The sequence below is a fragment of the Capsicum annuum genome, chromosome 2, assembly GCF_002878395.1.
Source record: "Capsicum annuum cultivar UCD-10X-F1 chromosome 2, UCD10Xv1.1, whole genome shotgun sequence".
Classification (NCBI taxonomy): Eukaryota; Viridiplantae; Streptophyta; class Magnoliopsida; order Solanales; family Solanaceae; genus Capsicum; species Capsicum annuum.
In genome coordinates this window covers 94,358,196-94,383,977 of record NC_061112.1, presented here as the reverse complement: position 1 = coordinate 94,383,977, position 25,782 = coordinate 94,358,196, and the positions used below count along the sequence as shown (strand labels likewise).

Genomic DNA, 25,782 nt, shown 5'->3' with positions numbered 1-25,782 from the left:
GTTTCCACATTATATAATTCTCAAAAATCCTCATCGCATGAGTTAAATAAATTAAATTTAAATTATATTTAATGCCAATTTATTTAACACTTGCAAACCGCGATGACCTGCTAAATATAATTTTATTTAACACATAAATAATCTTATTTTACCTGGTCTTTATATTAAATATAAAAATTTCATTTTATCTGTTCATTTAAACAAATCAACAGAATTTTTTTATTTTTTTCTCATACTATCTTTAATATTAAATAACTACATAAAGTAGTATTATTCAATTTGGAGCTTTAAGGCATCTTTAACAATATTAGTTTAGTAAAATATACCTTTAGTTAAAAAATTTTAAAGATATCTCAAGTCAACATGAATCAAGTAATATAAACCGTGAGTATAATTTTTTTTACTAGCTCTCTGGTGAGGGAGAAGTACTCGAAAGAGATCAAGGATAAAACTAGAGAAGGGGAAATGAATGAGAAACTAATACTAGAAAATTAGGCATGTTCCTTTTGGTTGGTTGAGTAGAAAAATGAGCTAGTAAAGTTTGCATATGATTTAGTGTTAATTTTAAGTATTCCAAGATGTTTTTATAGAACTCTTTTAAAAGCACTTGCAACAAGTCATGGAGCAATTAAAGAACTCAAACAAAAGAATAAGAAAAAGGTCGAGAGACATATATTAGTAATTGTCAATTTAATTTATTCACGTGTTTATAAAGCAAATATGGGAAACATAAACATATCAAAATCCTTGCCATATTGGGGGAATACATATACACGGATTACATTCATTTCTTGACAAGCTTATCTCAATTCCAGAGATTTATATCGTCTTCTATGAGAAACAGAAGGTGGCTGTAGTTTAATGGTGAAAATTCTACGTTGTGGCCGTGGAGACCTGGGCTCGAGTCCCAGTACACACACATTCTAAACTCTTTTTTCAACCTTATTTATCTACTTACTTTCGTATTTGTAATAGAAGAAGAAAGAAGCTTCAACAGAAATTAACAATATCCCCCACTTAACGTCATTATTTTGTGCATACATACACGCACCGATTAATCAACCAGGACGTTTGCAGTAATTGTAGTAGTTACATGGGCGTTGTCCAGGGTTCTTTTCCCCTATGCAATTGCCGTAAATTTTCTCGTTGCAGACCGGTGGCCGCTGAAGACCCTTGTAAGAGATGGTATTTCCGTCACTTGCAAGACTAACCTCCCAATTTATGTCATCCAATTCGTTCATCAATTCTCCGGAAGCATCAGCTACACTGCTGTTCACCGCGGCGTGCGTTACCGAAGAAGCAGAGAGCAAAAGCTCCCCTATCATCACCACGGATAGGAAGAAAGTGAAGCTCCCCATCTTAGAAATCTCACCCTATTATTGGTTGTGTTTCTATGAGTAAGGAAAATGATGAAAAGTGTACCCTATTATTGGTTGTGTTTCTCTGAGTAAGGAAAATGATGAAAAGTGTTCACGGAGAATAAAGGGATTTTTTTTGGAGGTCCCTACCTAATTCATTATTAGAGAGGAAAGAAACACTGCAGAAGATACAAACGTTTTACCAGTTCATCTCTTTTGTCCATTTTTGCGTTTTAAATTTGGCAAATTGTTCTCAAGTTTGACGCTAGTTGTATTATTTTAGAACTCATGATTGATTAAACGAACGATAGAGTGATAGATGCCTATTCCCCTTCTCATATATAGCTTAGGTTAAGTAAAATATGCTCTTTTTCTTTTGTTTTTTCATCCGGTGTTGTTCACATTGGAGCCTGACTAATCCAAATTCTTGCCGGGAAGTCCCCCTATGGGGAGGTAAAACACCCCTACCAAAAGTGACTCCATACTTAGGGCTTGAACCTGGGATGTCTGGTTAAGAATGGAGGAGTACTTGCCACTCCACAAAAACCTTTGGTGGTATAAATGAAAAGTCCGCAGATACTGCTAACAAGCTATGTCAACATTAGCCCTACCCATCTCCAATTTCCATGTGGACGACTAACAGCTCTGGCCAAAACAAAAATAGACCACCTCCTGGTTTTAAAAGATGGAAGTAACGGATGCCTAAATGTTGAAGTTGGACATGGAAATACTGGAATCAACTGTAAAGTATAACTGGAAACTGTCATCTCATAAAATTATATCTCTGCAAAATTGATAGGAAAGAAAGCAAGTACAGCTTTAAAAACTCAAAAGAAAATTTGGCGCATAAGGAAAAATGTCTAAATTTCTACTTGAAAGAGATGGCTCTGTATGGGCACTAACTAATCCTCTCTCCAAAAATTTAGAGAAGATTTCCGCAAATAACTAATAAAAGCAACCTTCAGCGGATCGCTAATCCTTGCATTGTTTGTGTGCTATCTTCAATTATCTCGTTAGCATGAATGGTACTAATAACCCTTGAAATATTTCCCTGCAAATAGTTGAAACTCGTCAACATTAATCATATATAAAGAGCAGAATAACTTGGTGGTGCATTTTATATTACACTAACATAACTCATCATAAATGAGAACGAGAGGTAAAGGACATCGAACTAGATGAAACAGGAGGACAACAGGAATATGCTGCATCACTACGTGTGTAGGGGCTCTAGCAGAGCAGCAGCAGCAATCAGAGTAACTAGCCACACCCACTCTTGAAACTCAAATTGACTATAAGAATTGAGTTTAAGAAGAATGTGACTTACCCTCCAAATCGCAAGCTTTGCTCGAAGCAACTGCCACTGATTTGGCCCAAATACACGCTCTGTACATTGGCTGCACAACATCCACACAAAGGAAAAGGAAAAAGTTAAGAATAATGAACAATAAAAGCTTAACAGGAAAAGGAAAAAGTTAAGAATAATGAACAATAAAAGCTTAACCAACCAGAGCTAATTTCTCAAACCAGTGCAGAGGCAATGATAATAAAAGATGGCGACCACAGAAAGCACACCTCACAATTATTACTTAGTTCATTTGATCTATCTTGCAGACAAGTAACTCAGCTGAAATTGCCTTAACAACCCACGACTCCACCTCAATATCATCAATCTGCAAAGAGCAAAAGACCAATGGAAAGACCAAACGGTGGAGCACGAATACAAACTACAAGACGGACAATAAAAGTACCTTCAATGTGTCTTTGATCGTGGAATAAGGAATTTGACCGGCTTCCATCATGCCAAGATCGGCCAAGGTCAATAATCTCATTTTTCTTTACACAATCTTCATGGAGAAGTCCTGCAGCATTAACTGGAAGAATCAGGCCAAGGGCTGAAGGGCAGCGTTTCAAAACTCAAGGGTTCACTCATAAAATACACCAAACTTCCATTTAGCAGAAACACAAGTACTAACCATAGGTTTTTAACAATTCTGAACTTGCCTCCTGGAAATTCAAGTAATCATCTAGCCTTCCAGTGAGAAAGATCTTCAGAAGCTGATATGCTAGAGCATATTTAGCATATTTCTCCAACTGTACTACAGCAGGCATATCTAGCAAGCCGCACTGCCGTATTCAAAGCCAAGAGTAAATATGGCAAGAAAGAAATGCAGATTTAGTAAGCTCTCCCAATTATTTCCTTATTTATATCATTTCTGATAGGTCTTAGATATAATCATGTTAGTGTTTGGGCAGTTTGTTTGTACATAGTCTATTCCAACTGCAGCTCGTTACAGCACACAAGCACATGTATCGGGTAAATGTATCACCACGATTGGAGTAGATTTCAACTCCCCTTTGAGACTACTATTCTGCATTAAATCTTTTTTAAATCTTCCAACATCAGTTCATGAGAATCAACTTGTTAGAAAAAAGAGAAGAAAGTCCCACATTGGTGGTTAATGAGATGGGCGGTCTCCTTATAAGGCTTGGGCAATCCTCCTCCTCTTGAGCTAGCTTTTGGGGTGTGAGTTAGGCCCAAGACCAATTTTAACATGGAATCAAAGCCAAACCCATCTCACCCAATGTCGGGCCTCCGGATTGAGATTCGGGAGAGATTTTTCACGCCCAGTTAAGGTTTGGGCATGAGGGGATGTTAGAAGAAAGAGAAGAAAATCCCACATTAGTAGTTAATGAGATGGGTGGTCTCCTTATAAGGCTTGGGCAATCCTCCTCTTAAGCTAGCTTTTGGGGTGTGAGTTAGGCCACATTGGTAGTTAATGAGATGGGTGGTCTCCTTATAAGGCTTGAGCAATCCTCCTCCTCTTAAGCTAACTTTTGGGGTGTGAGTTAGGCCCAAGAGGGATGTTAGAATAGCTCACTCACCTGTCTTGGGCAATCCTCCTCCTCTTGAGCTAGCTTTTAGGGTGTGAGTTAGGCCCTAGAAGGGATGTTAGAATAGCTCACTCACCTGCAAGGGCAGCTAATTCAACAACTTCTCCTTCCAAAGGAAATAGCCCAAGAGGGGATTTTAGAATAGCTCACTCACCTGTCTTGGGCAATCGTCCTCCTCTTGAGCTAGCTTTTGGGGTGTGAGTTAGGCCAAAAGGGGATGTTAGAATAGCTCACTCACCTGCAAGGGCAACTAATTCAACAACTTCTGCTTACAAAGGAAATAGGACCTCAAGATTATCCTCACACTCACGGACTAGTCTCATTAGAGTCTCCGTAGTAAAGATCGGCTGATGAAGAGCAACCTGTGTAAAAGGCAGACGCAGCAATCCCCAAGAACCATCTCCCCGTGTATGGAAACAAAGTCTTTACGGATGCTCATCATTTCTTCGCTGAATTCATTGTCTGTTGCAAGAACTCCATCTTGGCCACTCTTCTCCTTCACATGTTCTATTCTTTCCTTCAACTCCTGAAAGCGGATAATGAAGTCTTCTTCTTTATCGACGTAGAAATTGTTGAACTTTTCGAGTTCCTCATTGAGAATTCTAATAAACCAATCCTGCAGTTCTGCTGGCACCGGCGGAGGAGCAGGAGGAGGAGGATTGCCCAAGCCTTATAAGGAGACCACCCATCTCATTAACCACCAATGTGGGACTTTCTTCTCTTTCTTCTTCTCTTTCTTCTAACACAATTGAAATGTGATTTTACCTTTCTCAGAAGCTTTAGAAAATATCAAATCAGCGGAAGTGATCATCAGTGAAGCCAAATCTAACCATCTATCTTCCTTCAACTATACATTCCTGTGTCTCGGCACACAACCTATTCACCTGAGGCTCCGCAATCTATAAACGTATCATATTGCTCCATTCAGAACAAAGACAAACACTACATCCACATAATTCCAGCCTAAAATTCACTCAACAAAATCCGTCCGGCATTTCAGAAATTAACCATTAGTAAATCAAATGCAGATTGTTCAAAGCACTAATTTTCTTAAATAGGAATGTAACTAGATTACATATCCAGTCAAAACTAAATAATTTGTAAACAGGCAACAAATAGATAAATAGAAAGTGTCAAGGTGATTCTTCCCATGTGTTGTGTCCTAGCCTTAGTGGACAAAGTTACCATGTGAATTTAGTCGAGGCACAAAAGCTAACCTGAACACCACTGTTATTTTGAAAAGAAATTGTGAAGGAAGAGATATAGATTAACCTCTTGGCCAGGTTTACACCACTGTTATTTAAAAAGAAATTGTGAAGGAAGAGATATAGATTAACCTCTTGGCCAGCGTCAGCCCATCACGACGGAAAGCCACGGATCTTCCTCGGAATTAGGAACAACGGTCGTCATTATTCATCTGGTTTATCAGCGATTGCAAATTCGAAAACCCTCCGGGAAATTGGACGACGGTGGTGGGCATGGTACTGTATTGAAATTTTGGTTCCACAATTTCATGATTCAACTAGAGAACTGGCTAAAAATATTGAGAGCTCAATATTCTTAAAAAAAAACTCTCCATCTAATTATTGTTAGTCTTTAAATTTTATGTTTTTTATATTTTTTAAAATAAAAATTAATAGGGAAAAATTTCATATATCAAGATGTTAATATACAACTTTTTAAATTTAATACAACTCAAATATATATATATATTTGACCATTTAATTTCGTTATATGTATTTAAATATTTAATTTTTTTTCTTGTTTTCATTGAGCGGTAAACTTTTATTTGAATAATTCTTTTTTAATTCTATATTTTTTTTAATATTTTATCCTTTCACAGTTCATATTTATCTTCTTCTTTTTTAAAATTTTTCATCATCATCTAAATGATTTTCTGTTGCTAATTTTGTTCCGATGCTCTATTTATTTTTCTTTATTACCTTTTTTTCTTTCTGTATATATTCTATCTTTATTCTATGAAATGTAAATTTAATTTTTTAGGTCTAACTTCCTGGCATCTCCTAATTATTGTTGTTTCAATATTTGCATCATTTTACAAATAAAAAATGCATCTCAAGAGGGGGGAGGAGAAACAAATAAGTAGAAAAAGTACCGTCTACTTATTTGCAACAATTAACGTTAAGTAACTTAATAGACAGGATTAACCAAAAAAATAAAATCCTAATAATAGAAAGTACCGTCTTGTTCTTTTCCTTTCTCATCATATCATCCTTCATATGGAGGTTGACGATTCTCTTGTCCCTCCCCCTCACGCCACACCTCCAAAACCACCAGACATTCCCACAAAAGTCAGCTTCAAAGAGCGATTGTTTGCCTCAGAGAATGTAATTGACATGGAAGTTGGGGAATGCAGTAAATCCCCAAAAGCGGCAGATATTAATACTCCAAGCTTAAATGAAATTTCCACCAACTTTACAACCATTACCCTATCCCACGAAGAAAATCAGGGACTACAAGCTCCTTGAAAATTTTCCCTTATAATAAAACTAGTTGAAAAACGCAATGCACATCAATATTTAAAATCCAAATTACAACAACTCTGAGATTTTATGGATAACACTCCTCTTATCGATTTGGGATCGGATTATTATATCCTCAAGTTTTCTCATCCCCATAATATGAATACTGTGTTATGTAAAGGACCATGGTTCCTTTATGGACACTATTTATCAATTCAAAAATGGGTTCCTAATTTTATTCCAGAGAAAGTTGTTCTAATAGAGTCAGCTGTGTGGATACGCCTTTCTCATCTACCTACGGAATACTATGATAGCATGCTTCTCCAGAGAATTGGTAATTCTATTAGTACGCTCCTCAAAATAGATGTCTGCACCAGTTCAACATTAAGGGGAAGATACGCCAGATTATGTGTCCAAGTTCCTTTTGATCATCCCTTGTAAAATTGGATTCGGATTGGCTCGCATCTACAACAAATAATCTATGAAGCAGATGGCTTTTTATGCAAAAATTATGGGCGATTAGGCCATACAGTTCGCGACTGCAATTATATCATCACAGAGTCAACCCCATCAGCTTCCTCGCAACTCTACCTCTCCAAAGTAGGTTAGCACAACACTGACAGCTTCCTCTCCGACCACTAAAGAACGGTGTACGGTACATTTTCCCAGGAAGAAAAAGGTATCTATAGGTAAAAAGCAAAGTGCACAGGTACCTTCTTCTTCCTCTTCGCCGATTAACCACTCTACTTTTTTTAAAAAAGGCTACTTCTCCAAAAGATGCTGATGCTAATTCTCTTAAAAATAGTTATACTCGCAGAACTGTTACAGATCCCAAAAAGGATTTACTTAGCAATAATAAATTTAAGTCTCTAATGTCTGCTAATGCAAATTCTCTAATCTCTAAACCCCAACAAATAAATTCCTAAAGTCCTTTTGTAATCTCGGATTTACACGCTAAATCTCCCTCAGATATTTCCATTACTGTCCCTTTCCAAAACTCAGCAATATAACTCAAACCCCTTTATTTAGCCCACCGGAGAAATCAATAACAATCTCATCTTCTTTCTATGGCAACCGCAACCTGTCCAATCGAGTCATACCGTGTTCATGCCAATACCACAACACCCTCCTCCAAGTGCTCTTCAACACTCCTCAAAAGTTCTCGAAAGGGTAGGACGAACACCTCTCAACTGGGCCTCATTCACAAAAATTTCAAGTCTAAGGCATGCGGCCCTTATGGTGTTTCCAAAAAATGAAGACAAAAAATACATTGACAATTGCCTTCATTCTCTAATGAAGTGTTCGTTTGTCCTTCGACCAGCAGTGAATCAGTCACTGGCAAAGCATGTAGTGATAATGGCACCCACAATGAGGCCATGTCACATTTCCGACCTGGAGAGTTGTATGTTTGTTTTCCTTACCATCACTCACAACCCCATAGATCAAGACACTTGTTTTATTATTTGGAATACGCGTGGAGTGAATAATGCTAACTTTAGGTGCAACTTCTATGAGCTTATCTGCAATCATAATCCTTGTCTAGTGGCCTTACTTGAAACTAAGATGTCTAACCATATGGCTCTTAAAGATGAATTCACTTTTGATGATTTCTATGAAGTTCCTACGGTTGGAAATTCTGGAGGAACAGTGTTGATGTGGTTATCCCACGTTTTTTATGTCACTATGGAAAATAGAACTGACCAAGAGTTATATGCAAAAATTTAGGTATACCCTAACTTTCCCCCTTGGTATTTTTCATCTATATATGCTAGCACAGACAGTACTATTAGGTCCCAGTTGTGGCATAACCTTATTAACTATAATGAGTCCATTTAAGGACCTTGGATGATGGTTGGAGATTTCAACAAAAAATTTTGCCAACAAGATAAATGGGGGGACGAAAAATTAATAATAATAGAAGCTCCCTGTTTTGGTCATGTATTGATTCTTATAACCTCCTAGATTTGGGTTTTGAAGAAGGGCGTTATACTTGGTCTAATCATAGGAATAAATATCATGGTTCTAGACTTATTATGGAGCAATTGGATCGGGTTTTTGCTAATGAACAGTGGCTTGAGTTTTTTCCCAGGTTACCCACCCTCCAAAAATCCATTCCGATCACTCCTCGTTATTAATTACCCTTAATAGTCGATATAGATCTAGGGGAAGTAAGCCTTTTAGGCTTGAAAAGTTTTAAATAAATCATCCCTTTTTTAAAAATATCGTGGATTCTTGTTGGTCAAATAATAACCTTATTACTGCTACTTCCCAACTTCGTGATTCAGCTTTAACCTGGAGTAAGCAAACCTTCAGTGATATTTTTCGTACTAAGAAGTGCTTGCTAGCTCATATAAATGATATTCAAAGTTCTCCTAACTATCCACACAGTACCTTTTTACGAAACCTTGAACCCTCTTTAATTACTGACTATAATAACACTCTTAAACTTGAGGATGATTATTGGAAACTTCGTTCCCGAATTCACTACTTAAACGACGCGATGCCAATATTAAGTTCTACCATCTTTCGGTCCTTAATCGTCGGCGAATTAATCGAATCTGGCAACTGGATAACTAATCACGATCTTATTATTTCTCATGCCTATGAATATTTCTCTGATTGATTCACTACTGACCATTTGTCTTCTCACTGGAATTTCAATGAGAACTCGGTCACAACTAGTCAATACCCAAACCTTGAATCCTTTGATCGACCCCTAGCTGATCATGAAGTCTATAGTGCCTTATTCTCCTTTAAACCATTCAAAGCCCCCGGTCCGGATGGCATTCATCAATATTTTTACAAAGATCATTGGAAATCAGTCGATAAAAGTGTGTTAGAATGTTGCCATCAAATATTCTCCTCCCAGTCTATTCCCGAACCTTTAAACAATACTTACCTATGCTTAATCCCCAAATGTAAAAATGCCAACTTGCTCAAAAAATTTCGCCCTATTGGTCTTTGCAATACTATATACAAATTTGTTACTAAGATCATAGCAAATTGGATAAAGCCTTTCCTTTTTAACCTCATTGGTCCTCAACAGACTAGTTTTATTAAAGGGCGTCGGGCTTGTGATAATGCTATTCTGGTTCAGGAAATTTTAAACCATGCTAATAAAACCAAATCTAGAAAAGGGTTTTTTTTCATGAAATTAGACTTAGGGAAAGCTTTTGATAGGCTCAAATGGTCTTTCATTTATCGTTCTCTCCAATTCTTCAAATTTCCTCATACTATTACAACTCTTATGACGAATTGTATTACCACTAGTAATATATCTGTATTGATTAATGGCACTCAAACAATTTTCTTCTCTCCTTCCCGGGGAATTCGACAAGGTGATCCGATGTCTCCCTACATTTTCATATTGTGCCTGGAATTACTCTCTAAATACCTACACATCAAGTTGATACTCTTCAATGGGGTGCTATTACATTATCTAGAAATGGGTTGGCCTTTTCATATTTATTTTTTGCCGATGATCTTACTTTAATATCTCAAGCCACTCCTTCTTCCATCTATAATATTGCTACTTGCATGAATCTTTTTTGCCAACATTCTGGACAAAAAATTAATACGTTGAAATTCAAAGCTATTTTTTCCAAATTTTGCAACCTTCATACTTTGGATCTTGTTCATCAACTATTTCACATTCAGCCTTTCAAGGACTTCGGTAAATATCTTGGCTTTTCTAATAATAATCCTGAAGCCAAGGATTTTCAATTTCTCCTTGATAATATGCATAAAAAGTTTTCTAGCTGGAAATCAAAGTGTCTTACCCCTATAGGGCGTCTTACTTTTGCTAAATCTACCCTAAATGTTATTCCGGCTTACACTATGCAGTACTTTACCCTTTCCACTTTCATTTGTAATGCAATTGACAAAATCCAGCGTGATTTTATTTGGGGATCCACTAAGGATAGGAAAAAAATGCACTATGAAGCATGGGATATCTGCACTCAACCTACTGCTAATGGAGGACTAGGTTTAGCAAAAGCCAAAACCAAAAACCTTACTCTTTTAGCCAGACTGTCATGTCGTTTATTTACTAATTCTAATGCTCTTTGGGCTAGTGCATTGCTAGGTAAATACCATAAAATGGGCTCATCCAATTCTTCTTTCATATGGAAAAGTATATTACAGGGAGGGCAGATTTGCGCACCAAATATTTCCTGAAAACCCTTTACGGGTAAGGCAATAAATTTATGGTTTGATAGTTGGTTACCTAGCTCCCCTCCTCTCCGTCAAATTCTCCACGGTCCTTTAACCATGGAAGAATTCTCTTATAAATTGTCTAATACTTGGAATGGCTCCTCTTGCTCATGGGAAAAAATTTCGATGCAAATCCCTGAATAAATTAAAGAAAAATCTCTCACTGTTAAGTTGGATCCATCAACTACGAGGGTGGAGACTCCTTTTTGGGCTTCTACTTCTAATGGTTTATTCGCCACAACATCGGCTTATCACTAAATTCTTGGGAATAATCTGCCCAATTATGACTATCATTGGATATGGAAGCCTGATACTATTAGTAAATTTAAATTTAATCTTTGGCTTTATTCCAAAGAACGGCTCCCTACCTTTAACTTTCAGCATAATATGCCATTGCCCCAAGCGCCTTATGCTATTTAAATTGAACTTCATGCTCTTACCGTAGGACTAGAACTAGCTGTTTCGCACAATTATCAACCCATTAAAATTGAAGTAGACTCTTTGGAGCTGCAAAATCTACTTGATTTTTCCAACAATATATGTAAACCTTTAATTTCTTCATGCAGGTTGTTGTTGAAGAAACTGTAGAATCCAGTGCTCCGGCACCTCTTCCGTGAAGCAAATGGTGTTGCTCACTTTTTGTGTACAAAGTCTTCCTGTCTATCAACGACTAACAATGTCACTCTTTTGTCGCAGCCTCCCCCTGAAGTTCTCCCTTTGCTTCAGCCTGACAACCAGGAAAAAGCCATTAGTAGACTAGTTAATAGTTCTATATGTAATAAACTTGCTAGTTGGGGGAACCTTCTGTAATAGCCAGTGCACAAGACACTGGTACCTATCATGTAACTATCTAAGTTTTTGTTTTATTAATATCTATTCCCGGTTATCAAAAAAATTCTTTTTTGCTATTAAGATAAAAGAAATAAGCAAACCGTTAAGAAAAATAAATCGTTTTTCGTATAGTAAAAAACACATAAAGAATAATGTATTTCATTAATTAATAATAAGTCGTCAATTATATTGTTTGAAGCTTGGTTAATAATTAGCACCAAACAAATTATAATAGTTATTGCTTAAACGAAAATAGAATTTACAACAATAAAAAAATCATGAATGTTCAAATTGCAGAAGTTGCATATAGAGAACATACCCATGCACACTCACACGCACACACCTTTTTTTTAACGTTAATCATAAAAAATTGACGAAAAATAAATACAGAATTAGTGTATAATTTTTTAAGCTCTTATTCGATAGCCCCTCTTACAAATGATCAACCTCCAAAGACTTTCTTCATAAGCTTAAATTTGATACTATAAATAATAATATAAAGAACACTATTTCAAATATGAAACAAAAAAATACTCTTGATGGTCTCATGAAATTAAAAATTGTGACTTTATATAGATGAAAATGGAGGAATATCAAAAGGTATCTTAAATTTTATAATTAATTAATTGATTGGAGGTTATGAATATGAAACTTAAAAGTCATGAAGTTAATAATATTACTAAGAGTAGAAATTTAATAATTAATGAGTTATGGAGGTGAAAATTTGAGAATAAATAAAAAAGACACAAAATATATATTCAAGAGCATATTATGATAATTATATCTCTAGACAAATCTTTTACTCTTTTTGTAAGAAACACAGATTTTATATTCTTGAAATTTCATTTTCTAATTAGAAAATATGAATGAAGTATTAATTAAGAATAGACATTAAAAAATAAAAATGAATAAAAGTGTAGTAATTGACACATTAATTTTTAATGAATAAAAATATAGTAATTGACACATTAATTTTTACACAATCAATATATAGAGTTAAAGAGAGTGATTTTTGATTTTCCTTTTAATACTTAAATATTAAAAATAAGGAGAAAACTCAACAAATGTCCAAAAAAAGAAGAAAAAATGGATAAATCAAGATGAAGGTCATAGACAGTGTCACATCACCTTTTTTTATGATATATATATATATATATATATATATATATATATATATATATATATATATGTTTTGCGAAAATTTTGACTTTTGAAGAGTCGCCACTTAATTTAGAAAAGGAATTAAGAAACCTTTATAAAATACTTTAAACGATCCAAAACGGATAAATCGTTTAAGTTAGAGATTCTAGGTAAGCGGTTCCTATTAACGTTTTAGGAAGGTTTTAGGCACCTTAAACATCCGCTTACTTGCGATTATCCGGACTGTTTGAAAATATTTTTTGACTAACTTCAAAAAGATTGATTTGTTGAAAAGTGATCAATTTTTTAGCAAAGACTTGTGTACAATAGATTTAAGCGACTTAGTAGGGATTTTAACTAAGTCTAAACAAAACTAATAAGCAAATAAACACATAAAAGGGGAAAGAGAGGAGAAAGTAAAAGATTTAGGTCATTGAGCCCTAATCAACGAGATCTGTCATAGTCTAATTGGATTTTCGATCCATTTCACCTGTCCTAATCTAGTTTTGAGCCTTTGGCTCGAGTCTCGCTCCACCTGTATTAAATTTACAACTTTGACTTCGAGGCCCAAAAGACATGAATAATGAAATGAAAAAATTGAATAGATAATAATAAAGGACGACAATGAATGAATAAATGAAAATAAGACTCTCGCATCTCTTTGCCTCTTTAAATATGGGACTTTAACCCCTTTTTTTTCTTTCGACTTCTCGTATCCATATGCCATGAGATTATCTTTGAACATAGTCTTCCGAAAAATCGACTCAGGACTAGACGGGCCTCAATGGCCCATAAGACGGGCCTCAATGGCCCATAATGAACATGCAAAGAAAAAAGAGTCCATATAGGACTCAAACATATCCACATGCAAAAAGAAAAAGTGAAGTAATTAACATATATCCTAAGGTTAATATTTAAACGAGTACTAAATTATCATGTATAATAAAACATGCAAAATTAGTTTAAGGTAACTTCACAATATGTAACATACATAGATACCAACAACAACAACAACAAAGAATCCAGCTTAGAAATCAGTTGATAAAATTATGATACACAAAATGAGTTACCACAAAAACTGATTCTTTTCTTATGAATACACTCAAAATCCCATAAAATTAGTTGGAAAAGTAACAAAGGCTCAAAAATATGGAGTAAAAAAAGGTAGATAATGACATTCAACTCGATAAGATGTCATACGTTGAGTAGAATAGGGAAAGGTACAATCCTGAGTAAGCAAATGACAAGAAGTAACAAGAATAGAAATGGAAAAACTCTATTTTTGTATTTTAGACACAAAAAACACCCGTAGCAAGTTATAAACCTCTAATGTAGTGAAAAGTTGAATCTTTTAGTTAACTATAACCAGGAACTCATAAAATTAGATCTTTGACTATGGGTTACAATATAAGTTAGCACAAACTCAACATATAAATCAAAAGAAAGGAAAATAAAGAGAGTCAACTCAAAAAAAAGTTCATATTTTACCGTATAAAGGCAAAAGAACAAGCTTGACCAAGATACTGGCTAAAAGAAGCAACAAAAATAGAAGGTAAAACTCCATTTTTTGCAATTCAGACACAAATTAAACCAAGTGGCATCTTTTGACCCTCTAAAACAAGGCAAAAACTAATTTTTTTTTAAACAATATGCAAGCATCCATTACATTAGTTGACAAAAATAAGCAAAGCTACAAGCTCTAGCAACATAATAACTAAAAGAACCAACAAAAACAGACAGTCCAAGAAACCAACTTGAGATACCAACAGTACAATACACCTAAGCAAAGATCATACCACCAAAAGCCCAAGCAACACACAGTAAATAACCCAGGTAGCATATTTTGACTCTCTAAAACAAGGCAAAAACTAAATATTTTTAACTAATATGCTGGCTCATCAAACAAAATAACGTCAATCACTTCAAACGGATTCCTACAGCAAATAAGGCGTCTACAGCAAACAAACCAGCATACAATATTATTGAAGACTTACTCGCAACTACAAAAGGTCGAGGTAGAACAGAAGCAATCGAAAGCCCAATGAAATGGGATATTACCTGTTCGGGAGCAGCAAAATGGGACAATGAGTTAATCGTCGATAGATCGATCACCACCGAAGCTTCAGCGCTACTTCGACGATTCCGAAAAACTCAACGGCTTCTAAACTTTCACTAAAATAGAGAAAATTGTTTACTGATTTTTGCTCCAAATAATTTTTTTCTCCTTTTTCCCCTTTTTTTCTTTGTTTTTCTTTCAAGTTTTTGAACCCTCCTTTAGCTTCACATCGGGTCGCTTATATAGAGGACAAATTGGGAGATTTCTCCTCAACCTTGAACAATCGAATTAGGACTCTAATCTTTTCCTAATTTGAATTTTTCTCCCCTCAAATTCAGAATAGGAAGCCAATAGGAATAAGAAAACAAAAAATCTCTCATGAACCAATGAGGGTTGGCCAAATACGTATGAATTCGTATGAATTATCTCGAGATTCACGGATTTGGACGTTGGATAGGAAACGTAATCAATCTTCTAAAAAATTACAGGTTGGCGATATGTTAGTTCGGGTTAGATTTGGTCGCTGTCGTTGTTGGGTTTATGGATCGGGTGACGGGTTGACGATTTTGGGAATTGTTCGAAATTGGGTTTTTGAGGTTGCTGATGTTGTTATTTGGTTGAAGCTGTACGTTGAAGTTGGAGTCGTATTATGGAGTTGGTATTTGTACGTTGAATTATTGTTGCTGTTACGTGGGGAGATACAGAAATTGGATCGGGTCAGATGGATAGGATTGGGCCGATTTGTGGTGGAGGTTGTTTGTTGAATAAAGAGAAAATGGGCTAGGCTGTAAATTGGGTTGGAAGAATTTGGACCTGTGGGCTGTTTGGTGGGCAGATTTGGGCTTGGACGAATTAGGTGAAAATTGGGGTTATTTAATAACCCCAATTAGATTTAATTGGGTCAAAATAAGCCTAATTAAATTTAATTGGAATAAAATAACCCCGATTAAATTTAATTTGGTAATTTGGAACTATTTAGAAAAACCTCAATTTGACTACAGGCTATTCAAAAATAATCTCAATTAAGATTTAACCCATTCTATTTAAATTTTGACCAAATTAAAAGTTAATTGGATAATTGCATTGCAATTGTGGTCAATTTAGTTTCAATTATGATCAAATTTAATAGATTGATTAAATTGAATTGAAATTTGATATAATTAATACCTTGTCTAATCTTGAGTTTCTCGATTTAAAAAAATCAAAAAAATATATTTATTTATTATTTTATTTTCAGATAAGTTATTTTCAAAAACACGTGCCATTTAAATCAGGATTTTAATCATTTAAATTTATTTTCAAGATAAACTTTGATTAAATTTGATATTTCATAAAATAAATGTTTAAGTAACCAAATTATATAATCTCGTATAATTGGATACGATAATATATAATCGCTACTTAAAACGATAAAATTACCCAGATAAATACTTTGAAAAGCTTTTATTGAGATGAAATAAATATTTTGATTTTATTAAAAATCGAAGAAACTCAGGATTAAATTTAATCGTGGGGGACAAAAATTAGGTGTCAACAATTGCCCCTCTCTTTGGGAAGGGTGGATGCAAGTAACCCTAGGCAAAGGGAGGTCGACGTTCCTAATTTTTTGTCCGACCACAAATTTGAATCTGAAAGATGTTGGCCTTCGCACGAGTTTCATGTATTTATGGTTGGACCTCGGTATCAGGTTTTCTACATATCTCAAGTTACATGAGAATTTAGGCCACTTGTGGTTCACAAAGTTTAATTCAAAGCACAATTTTCAAAAAAATCACAAGTTATCTCGATTTTGGAGTTTTTGTTGAAATCAAAAAGCTGGAGAATAATGAGATTTGGGGGAGGTTGGAATGCAGTCGAGTTTTCAAAATAGATCCCAACCTACATATCCCAAAGACTTAGGGAATCAGACTACTTGGAGTTCGACTCAATCGGTAGAAAAGATGGTCTTTTATTTCAGATAGTATTTGGCTCGGGATGAGTGACGCATTGATCGAGTTACGAAAAAAAGGATTATGACCTCTTAACCATGAGTGTGGAGCTCTTCACATCCATGTGTAAGAATTTACGTACATATAATTTCCCAAACTCTAAGTGAGTTGTCACCGGATTTGAATGAAAGAGAAGATTACCCTCGGTATGAGCTTAAAAATATCCTGATGGTGAAGCTGAAATCAGAATATCTCAAAATTTCCACATTCCCTCTAACAGAGATGTGGTTGGATGGTGGTGGAGACCATCCTTTAGCTCGCGTCCAAAGAGTTTGACGTCCCTCTCTAGACTATGTCCCATTTTGCTGCTAAGAAAGAGTTTCATGTTGTGCTACGTCCTATCTGAAGTCATCCTCACCTGTGATTTTGATTTGATATTTTCATCCTCTCGGATTCTCTCTACAATACTTTAAACAAAAAGTGTTAGTGCTAAACACAATTCATGAAAGAGGTATATAGTCTTTACTATATCTCTACGTGAGTTGTTGCCTGAAAAATGAAGTCATTCCTTTCATGTACACGTTTGGAAGGAAATAACTTGCAATAATAGACATAATAACTCTCTTAGTTGTTGCATAATTATCTCATTTGTCGGTTGAATATGTCTTCAAAGTGGGGTGACCCCTTTTGAACACCAACGACACTTTATGCAGAATGGTCCTGCAACCGCTTAATCTTGCGTTGATGTGACAACCCTTTTGGTCACCTATAATGCTTTTTGTATGTGGAAAGATAAATTTTCTGGTTATTGACAATAATTCTTTGCATATGATCTCGTGTAAGTCTTGTGCATCTTTGTATCGATACGACTTATAGATTTCCTTTGAATTATCAATTTTTAGATAATCTTGCGCATTATTTGAAGTTGGATACGAGGCAACTTACAGATATCCTTTGAATTGCTATCTTTTAAGTAACCCTGCACATTATTCGACCTTAGATAAGAGATGGATTACAGATATCCCTACAAATGATATTCTCAGGTATTTCTGCACATCATCCGACCTTGGATACAATATGACTTTTATATATGTTTCAAATTGCTAGTATTTAGCTAATCCTAAACATAATCGATCTTGGATATGACGCGGCTTATAGAGAACCCTTGGACTTATCAATTTGACAATCTCACATATTTTCCGGTAAGAATTTAGTTACGACTTAGGATAACCTTCGGACGATCAATTTTCGGGTAACCTTGCACGCTCTCCGGTTAGGATATTGTTGCAGCTTACGAATGACCTATGGGCTATCAACTCACAGGTAATCTTGTACACTATCCTATTTCAACTAATATGACTTATAGATGACCCTCAGATTGCCAATTTCTAGGAAGTCTCATATATCGTTCGCTTTTAGACAGCGACTTAAAGACGCCCCTTTAAATCACGTGCTTTTGATGCATTCAGATGATGATTCATAAAATGATGAGATATTCTTAACGCCAGCATTTGTGTCTCGCATGTCAACAGATTTTAAATATTGATGATATCCTCAACTCCAGCATTTGTGTTTTACATGTCAACAAATATTGAATGTTGATGATATCCTCGATGCTAACATTTATGTCTCACATGTTAATAGATATTGAATGATGATGATATCCTCGATGTCAACATTTGTGTCTTGCGTATCAACAGATATTGAATGCTGATGATATCCTCGACACCAGAGTTTGTGTCTCGTGTGTCAACAGATATTGAATATTGATTATATCCTCGATGCCAGTAATTGTGTCTCATGTGTCAATAGATATTTAATGCTGATGATATCCTCGATGCCAGTATTTATGTCTCGCGTATCAACAGATATTGAATGCTGATGATATCATTGATGCCAGTGTTTGTGTCTCACATGTCAACAGATATTAAATTCTGATGATATCCTCGATGCCAGTATTTGTGTCTTGCGTGTAAATAGATATTGAATACTGGTGATATCCTCGACGCCAGTATTTGTGTCTTACATGTCAACAGATATTGAATGCTGATGACATTCTTGATGCCAGTGTTTGTGTCTTGCGTGTCAATAGATATTTAATGTTGATGATATCCTCGATGCCAGCGTTTATGCCTTGCGTGTCAACACATATTGAATGCTGATGATATCCTCGATGTCAGCGTTTGTGTCTTGCGTGTCAACAGATATTGAATGTTGATAATCCTTTGTGTAATGGCCCTCTTGACAATAAAAATGATTTCACCTAAGTCTGTTTGTCTGTATTTTTGCTTTCTAAATGTTCTTGCACTCAATGTAGACAGTTAGTAGACATAATGCCGCTCTCACTGGCGACCACAGTCAAATTTACAGAAGTTTAAATGACATATACTCGGCATCATAATCTACATGGCTTAATCTGCTATTCATCCTTTTTTCAAAGAAGTATTTAAATAGCAGACCCACCAGATATAAATGAATGGGTAAGATTCCCTTTTAAGGGTCACTCAAATATCGTTCTTTTCGCTTTAATGAATTTTGAGGAAGAATTTCCACTCTTCTTCCTATTGTGTGATCCTTTTGATTGTTGTATTTACTGCGCTGACTCCTTTGAATATACCTACGCTCAAAGTAAATATTTAATAGATACAAAGTCGCTTATGCTAGCGACTACTTTTATATAAAGAATTCTAAATACAATATTAATAAAGAAAACAAGGCGTCTTTGTTTGTCCTTTATAGGCAATTTAAAATGACCTCGATAAATGGGTATTAAACCCATCTTTGGGGCTACCAAAAAATACTGTTCTTGAGAATTATATGCTTTGGTGTGGCTCGCAACCCGCTTAGGGATTTTTTGAAAAATATTTTTATTTTTGTGTCCTTATCCCTGTATCCACAGAACAATGATTAGTTTTTTGAGTGAAACTACTCTGTGTTGACCTTCTTCGATCCTTGGTTTGCTCCTCACCATATTTCGGGTACTTCGTTATGTTGGGAGTTCCACCCTAACTCCTCATTTCAATGGATTCCTAGGCAATTACTAAGTACAAAGATTTGTATAGATTTTTTGAAAGTAGTCTTATTTTTAGAAAATAGTTTCAAAAGTTTCTGTAAAAGCTTTAGAAAATCTCTGTCAGTCATGTCATGTACTGGCTCAAAAACGTCTTATTTTTGGTTCTGACTGTATCTGATATTAAATGGAGAAAAACCAAGGATTCATCATCGTCGAGGCTCTCTACCAGAAGTTCTATCATAGCCGGAGATTTAGTCTACCTAGATTTTATCACAGGTGGTGATTCCCAAATCTTGACTTCGACCTCTAGTGCTGGGGTATTTGAAATATATTCCAATATATTAGTGGAAATTTTGAGGACCTCCTCAAAATTTCTTCCCCGGTTTAAAGTTGTTTGAGATGATCTCAGCTCAAGAGGATCCGAAGTCTTAGTTGGTCTCCGTTCTCTTTGTTGGACGATGATCTTCCTCTTGTGAATTTTTGAGATTCCTTCTTAAAAATTCTGCCCCAGTTTCCATTTCCTGGGGTTATATGACCGAGCCGCTGGGGCACCTACGTATTCCGTTGAAGCAGGAATCAGGTCAAATGTAGTTCAGGACTATGCTAAGGATATATAAAAAAATCTAATGGGTTGACCGAAGCTGACATAGGCCACCTACGTATACCTTTTTTGAGAATTCAGGTCATCGCGTAGTTTATACATAAAAAAAGGATAAATTATACTAAGGGGTTGACCGAAGCCGACATAAGGCGCCTATGTATCCCTTTCTTAGAAATTCAGGTCAAACATAGTTCTTACATAAAAAGAAGGGATAAATTATCCTAAGGGGTTGACCGAAGCCGACATAGACTGCCTACGTATCCCTTTCTTGGGAATTCAGGTCAAATGTAGTTCGTACATAAAGGAAGGAGTTCTAAGCAATTATCATAAAATAAATACTATTATAAAGGCGATTACAAATAAACCAAGTAAACAAAAACTAAAGCATTATTCAAACATAGTACCGCTTTACCGCGTTGAAATTGATTGATTTGGTCCACTATTGGCCATCCATCTCGAATAAAATCAGATCTCCTCGGATAGTACCTTGTGAACTATGTATGGCCCTTGCCAGTTCGGAGCAAACTTACCTTTGTACTCTTCTTGGTGAGGGAATATGCGCTTGAGAAAAAATTGCCCGACTTCAAATGTTCGAGTTTTTACTTTCTTGTTGAAGGTACGAATCATCCCATGCTAATACAGCTGACCATGACATACAACAACCATTCTCTTTTCATCAATCAACATGAGTTATTCATAGCGAGCGCAAACCCATTCTTTGTTACTTAGTCCGGCTTTCTGAATAATCCTTAAGGAAGGTATCTCAACCTCAGCAGGTATCACAACATCATTCCCATAAATAAGTATATAAGGAGTATCCCCGGTGGAGGTTCAAACTATTGTAGATACCCTAGCAAAGCGTAAGGCAACATCTCATGACATGATCTATCATTTTCGACCATCTTTCTCAAGATCTTTTTGATGTTCTTATGGGCGGATTCCACAACTCTATTCATCTGTGGACGATATGCAGTTGAGTTGCGATGCACGATTTTGAACTGATCACAAATTTCAATCATCAAGTGACTGTTCAAGTTTTCCCCATTATCAGTAATAATCAATTTTGGCACTCCAAATTGGCAAATTAAGTTATTCCTGATGAAATCTGTAACCACTTTCTTGGTGACGGCTCTATATGAAACAGCTTCAACCCACTTAGTAAAGTAATCAATAGTAACCAAAATAACTCTATGCCCATTTGATGCCGGTGGTTCTATTGGTCTGATAATATCCACACCCCAAGCTACGAAAGTCCAAGGTAAAATCATCACATGAAGCTCATGTGAAGGTATTTGAATCAAATCTCCGTGTATCTGACATTTTGGGCATTTCTGCACATACTTGCTACAATCATTTTCCATAGTCATCTAGAAGTAACCAATTTTCAGGATCTTTCTATCAAGGGCAAACCCATTCATATAGGCCCCGCAAACTCCAGCATGTACTTCCTTTATTAATTTATTGACTTCCGCAGCGTCGACACATCTTAAGAAACCTACATCTGGAGTCCTCCTAAAAAGGATTTCCCAGTTGAAAAATAATTCTTTGCCAAATGCCGGATTGTCTTTTTCTTATTGTTGCTGGCCTCTTCAGGATATATCCCAAATTCTAAATACCTTTTAATATCATAGTACCATGGCTTTTCGTCAGGCTCTTCTTCAACGTGTGCACAATGCGCGGGTTGCTCCTTCAAGCTTATTTCCAAAAGATTAATGTAACTCTGATCTTGGTGCTGAATCATGGAGGATATAGGGGCCAAAGCATCAGCAAAATTATTTTGTATCCTTGGGATATGTTTGAAGTCAACTTCCTTGAATCTTCTACACAATTCCCGCACCAGCTCCACATAATAAGTAATCTTGGTGTTTTTTACCATCCATTCTTCCTGTACCTAGTGAATCAACAAGTCTGAGTCCCCGATGACTAGTAATTTACAAACGCCCATATCAAGTACCAATTTGAGACCTAGGATGCAAGCCTTATATTCGTCTATGTTATTGGTGCACGGAAAATACAACTTAGTGGTGATCGGATAGCGTTGGACTGTTTCTAATACCAAAACTGCTCTGATTCCTGAACCTTTGAAGTTGACCAGCCCATCAAAGAATAACCTTCATCTGGGGTAAATTTCGACAATGTCTTCTCCCATGAATAAAATTTCCTCATCTGGGAAGTAAGTTCGAAGTGGATCATATTCATCATCAATCGGATTCTCTTCTAAATGATTTGCTAAGGCTTGCCCCTTGATTGCCTTTTGAGTCACATATACAATGTCGAACTCACTCAACAACATTTTTCACTTAGCTTACTTCCCCGTAGGCATGGCTTTCTGGAATATATACTTCAATGGATCTATTCTGGAAATGAGATATGTTGTGTATGAGGAGAGATAATGCCTCAAATTTTAGGTGGCTCAAGTCAAAGCACAACATATCCTTTCTACAAGAGTGTATTGAGCCTCGTACGTCGTAAACTTTTTACTCAAGTAGTAAATTGCTTTCTCTTTCTTACCTGTCTCATCATGTTGCCCAAAGATATATCCAAAAGCATTTTTTGAGATGGACAGGTAAAGCAACAACAGACTTTCTTCCCTTGGCGGAACCAAAACTGACAGAGCGGATAAATATTCCTTGATTTTATCGAAAGCTTTCTGACATTCTTCTGTCCACTCATTCAATTGTCTTTCTTCAACATCTTGAGAATTGGCTCACATATGACTATAGACTGAGTAATGAACCTGTTAATGTAATTCAAATGACCCAGGAAACTCATAACCTTTTTCTTGGTTCTCAGTAGCCGCAAATCTTGAATTATTTTAATTTTCGACGGGTCTAGCTCGATGCCCCTTCTGCTGACTATAAAACCCAGTAATTTCCCGGCTGGCAAATCAAAAGCACACTTAGCATGATTTAACTTTAAATTATACTTTCTCAATCTGTTGAAAATTTTTTACAGATAATTTAAATGATCCAAACTCTCACGAAATTTGACAATTACATCATCCACGTACACTTCAATTTGTTTATGAATCATATCATGAAAAATCATCGTCATAGCCCTCATGTATGTTTCACCTGCATTCTTAAGACCAAAAAACATTACCCTGTAATTATAAACATCCCAGGGCATAATGAAAGCTATTTTTTTGGTATCTTTCTCATCCATCTATATCTGATGATACCCAGCAAAACAACTCATGTTTTGCACAATTATCGATGAGGATGTGAATGTTGGGTAGCAAAAAATTATCTTTAGGACTAACTCTATTCAAATCCCTATAGTCAACACAAATTCAAATCTTGTCATCCTTCTTCGGCACTAGGACAATGTTGGTTAGCCATGTCGGATATTTTGTGACCTCCACAACCTTAGACTGAATTTGCTTCGTCACTTCTTCCTTGATCTTCAGACTTAAGTCCAGCTTGAATTTCCACATTTTTTGCTTGACTGGATCAAACTTAGGATTTATTGGTAACTTATGCGACACAATGCTGGTGCTCAATCCCAACATATCATTATAGGACCAAGCAAACGCGTCAATTTACTCCCGCAACAAGTGAACGAGTTCTCTTTTTTATGCTTCTGCTAAATGAACACTAACACTTATTTCTTTGATTTCATCATCATCGCCCAGGTTGACCGTTTCAGTTTCTTCTAGGTTGGGTTTCTTCCACTTCTCAAACTCTTCTATATCTTCCACGAACCGCTCTTCATTACTTTTTTTCCAATCATCATCATTCCCTTCATTTTGTTCGTCTAAGCTTTGACATGACACGACATTGGCAGGTTTAAGTTATTGTTACTGTAATAAACAAACAAACCAAGTTAGATGAAAACAAGATAATAATAAAATATACTAATATAATGGTGTTTCAAAATAATTTTTTTAAAATAAAGGGAGGCCTTTTCATTGAAATTTGGGAGATAATTATAAACTATGGCTCATGACCCGGGCAAGTGTAGGCCCATGCCTTTTTTAAAATAGTAAAACACGAAAAGAAAATTTGAGACATAAAAGGGTGGATCACGAGGCCTTCTCTGGATCGTCACTGATTTTTAAAACTACTAATAATTGCCCTTTCATCTACCATGATGGGTGACGGGTTATCAGTGGAGTAGAGGTCCAGTTTTGCAAAGCCTCTCCTGGTACAACCTTATTCACCTTACTGGACTTTAGGAAATCTTTTGGTACAGCTTTGCATCCCTCGAACAGATTTTTTATCCCATCCCCAAGACCATTATCATTCGACATCTCACGCACGGTAAATGACTGGTACAGGAGTGGCAAAGGCCTAGGCAGACTCGCCTTTGGCTTATCCTCAAACTCATCCTATTCTGTCAGCTGGTATCCTAACCCATACTTAGATGCCTTCTCTGGGACCATAATGGGCTGAATAATTCCTTCCAGGTTCTTACCCAAACCCCAACCAAGCTCAAACCTATTTCTTAACATCATAATCATAATCAATTTATAGGCAGAAGGCATTGGAGCTTTGAGCGTTATATATTTCACTACAACACATACAATTTCCACTATACAAAAATTACCACCCTTTGAGATATCTTCAATCATCGGCACACAACCATTGGGATGATTCGTGTGACTTCTTTCTCCTTGGATGACTATTTCATGATCCTCCCAAATAAACTTTAATAACTGATGAAGAGTCGATGAAAATACCTTTGCACCATGTATCCATGGTCTTCCCAAGAGCAGGTTGTAACTAGGATGACATAACATAAAATTTAGCCTTGAATTTAGCAGGTCCCATTCGGATGTACAAATTAATTTCACCTATGGTATCTCTCTATCTTTCATCAAATGCTCGCATATTTACGTGGCTTTACTAAATTTTCCCTAAATCATAGCCTATTTGAATCAATGTGGAAAGAGAACAAATGTTCAAACCAGATCTGTCATCTATTAATACCCGGTTAACCACATAATCCCGACAGACGATAGCGACATGCAAGGCTTTGTTATGCATTACTCCCTCAAATGGCAACTCTTCTTCACTGAAGGATATGCGATGACTTCCCACAACATTTCCTATTATCGCAGCCAAATTTTGTACACTCGTGCCTGCGGGAACATACACTTTGTCTAATACCTTTAATAAAGCTTATTGGTGGTATTGTGAACTCATTAATAGTGCCAAAATAGAAATCTGGGCTGGATTCTTCTCTAAATACTTCACAATCGAGTAGTCTTTCGGTTGTATACGCCTTCAAAATTCCTCGACCTCCCCTTCAGTGATTGGCCTT

The 25,782-nt window shown here is 36.0% G+C and overlaps 1 protein-coding gene, 1 long non-coding RNA gene and 1 pseudogene across 2 annotated transcripts; 1 reads left to right on the top strand and 2 right to left on the bottom strand.

Annotated features, from left to right (window-relative positions):
* Positions 1–673: 673 nt before the first annotated feature.
* LOC107857874 (protein RALF-like 27) lies at positions 674–1,739 on the bottom strand. Its single transcript, XM_047406420.1, has one exon. The coding sequence runs from the start codon at positions 1,356–1,358 to the stop codon at positions 1,059–1,061; it is 300 nt and encodes a 99-aa protein (XP_047262376.1). The 5' UTR covers positions 1,359–1,739; the 3' UTR covers positions 674–1,058.
* A 349-nt stretch (positions 1,740–2,088) lies between these two features.
* On the bottom strand, positions 2,089–5,064 carry LOC107857875 (annotated as a pseudogene).
* Positions 5,065–6,256: 1,192 nt separating this feature from the next.
* LOC124895906 lies at positions 6,257–11,818 on the top strand. Its single transcript, XR_007052071.1, has 2 exons — positions 6,257–7,445; positions 11,515–11,818. It is a non-coding gene; the product is annotated as an uncharacterized LOC124895906 (long non-coding RNA).
* Positions 11,819–25,782: the final 13,964 nt, after the last annotated feature.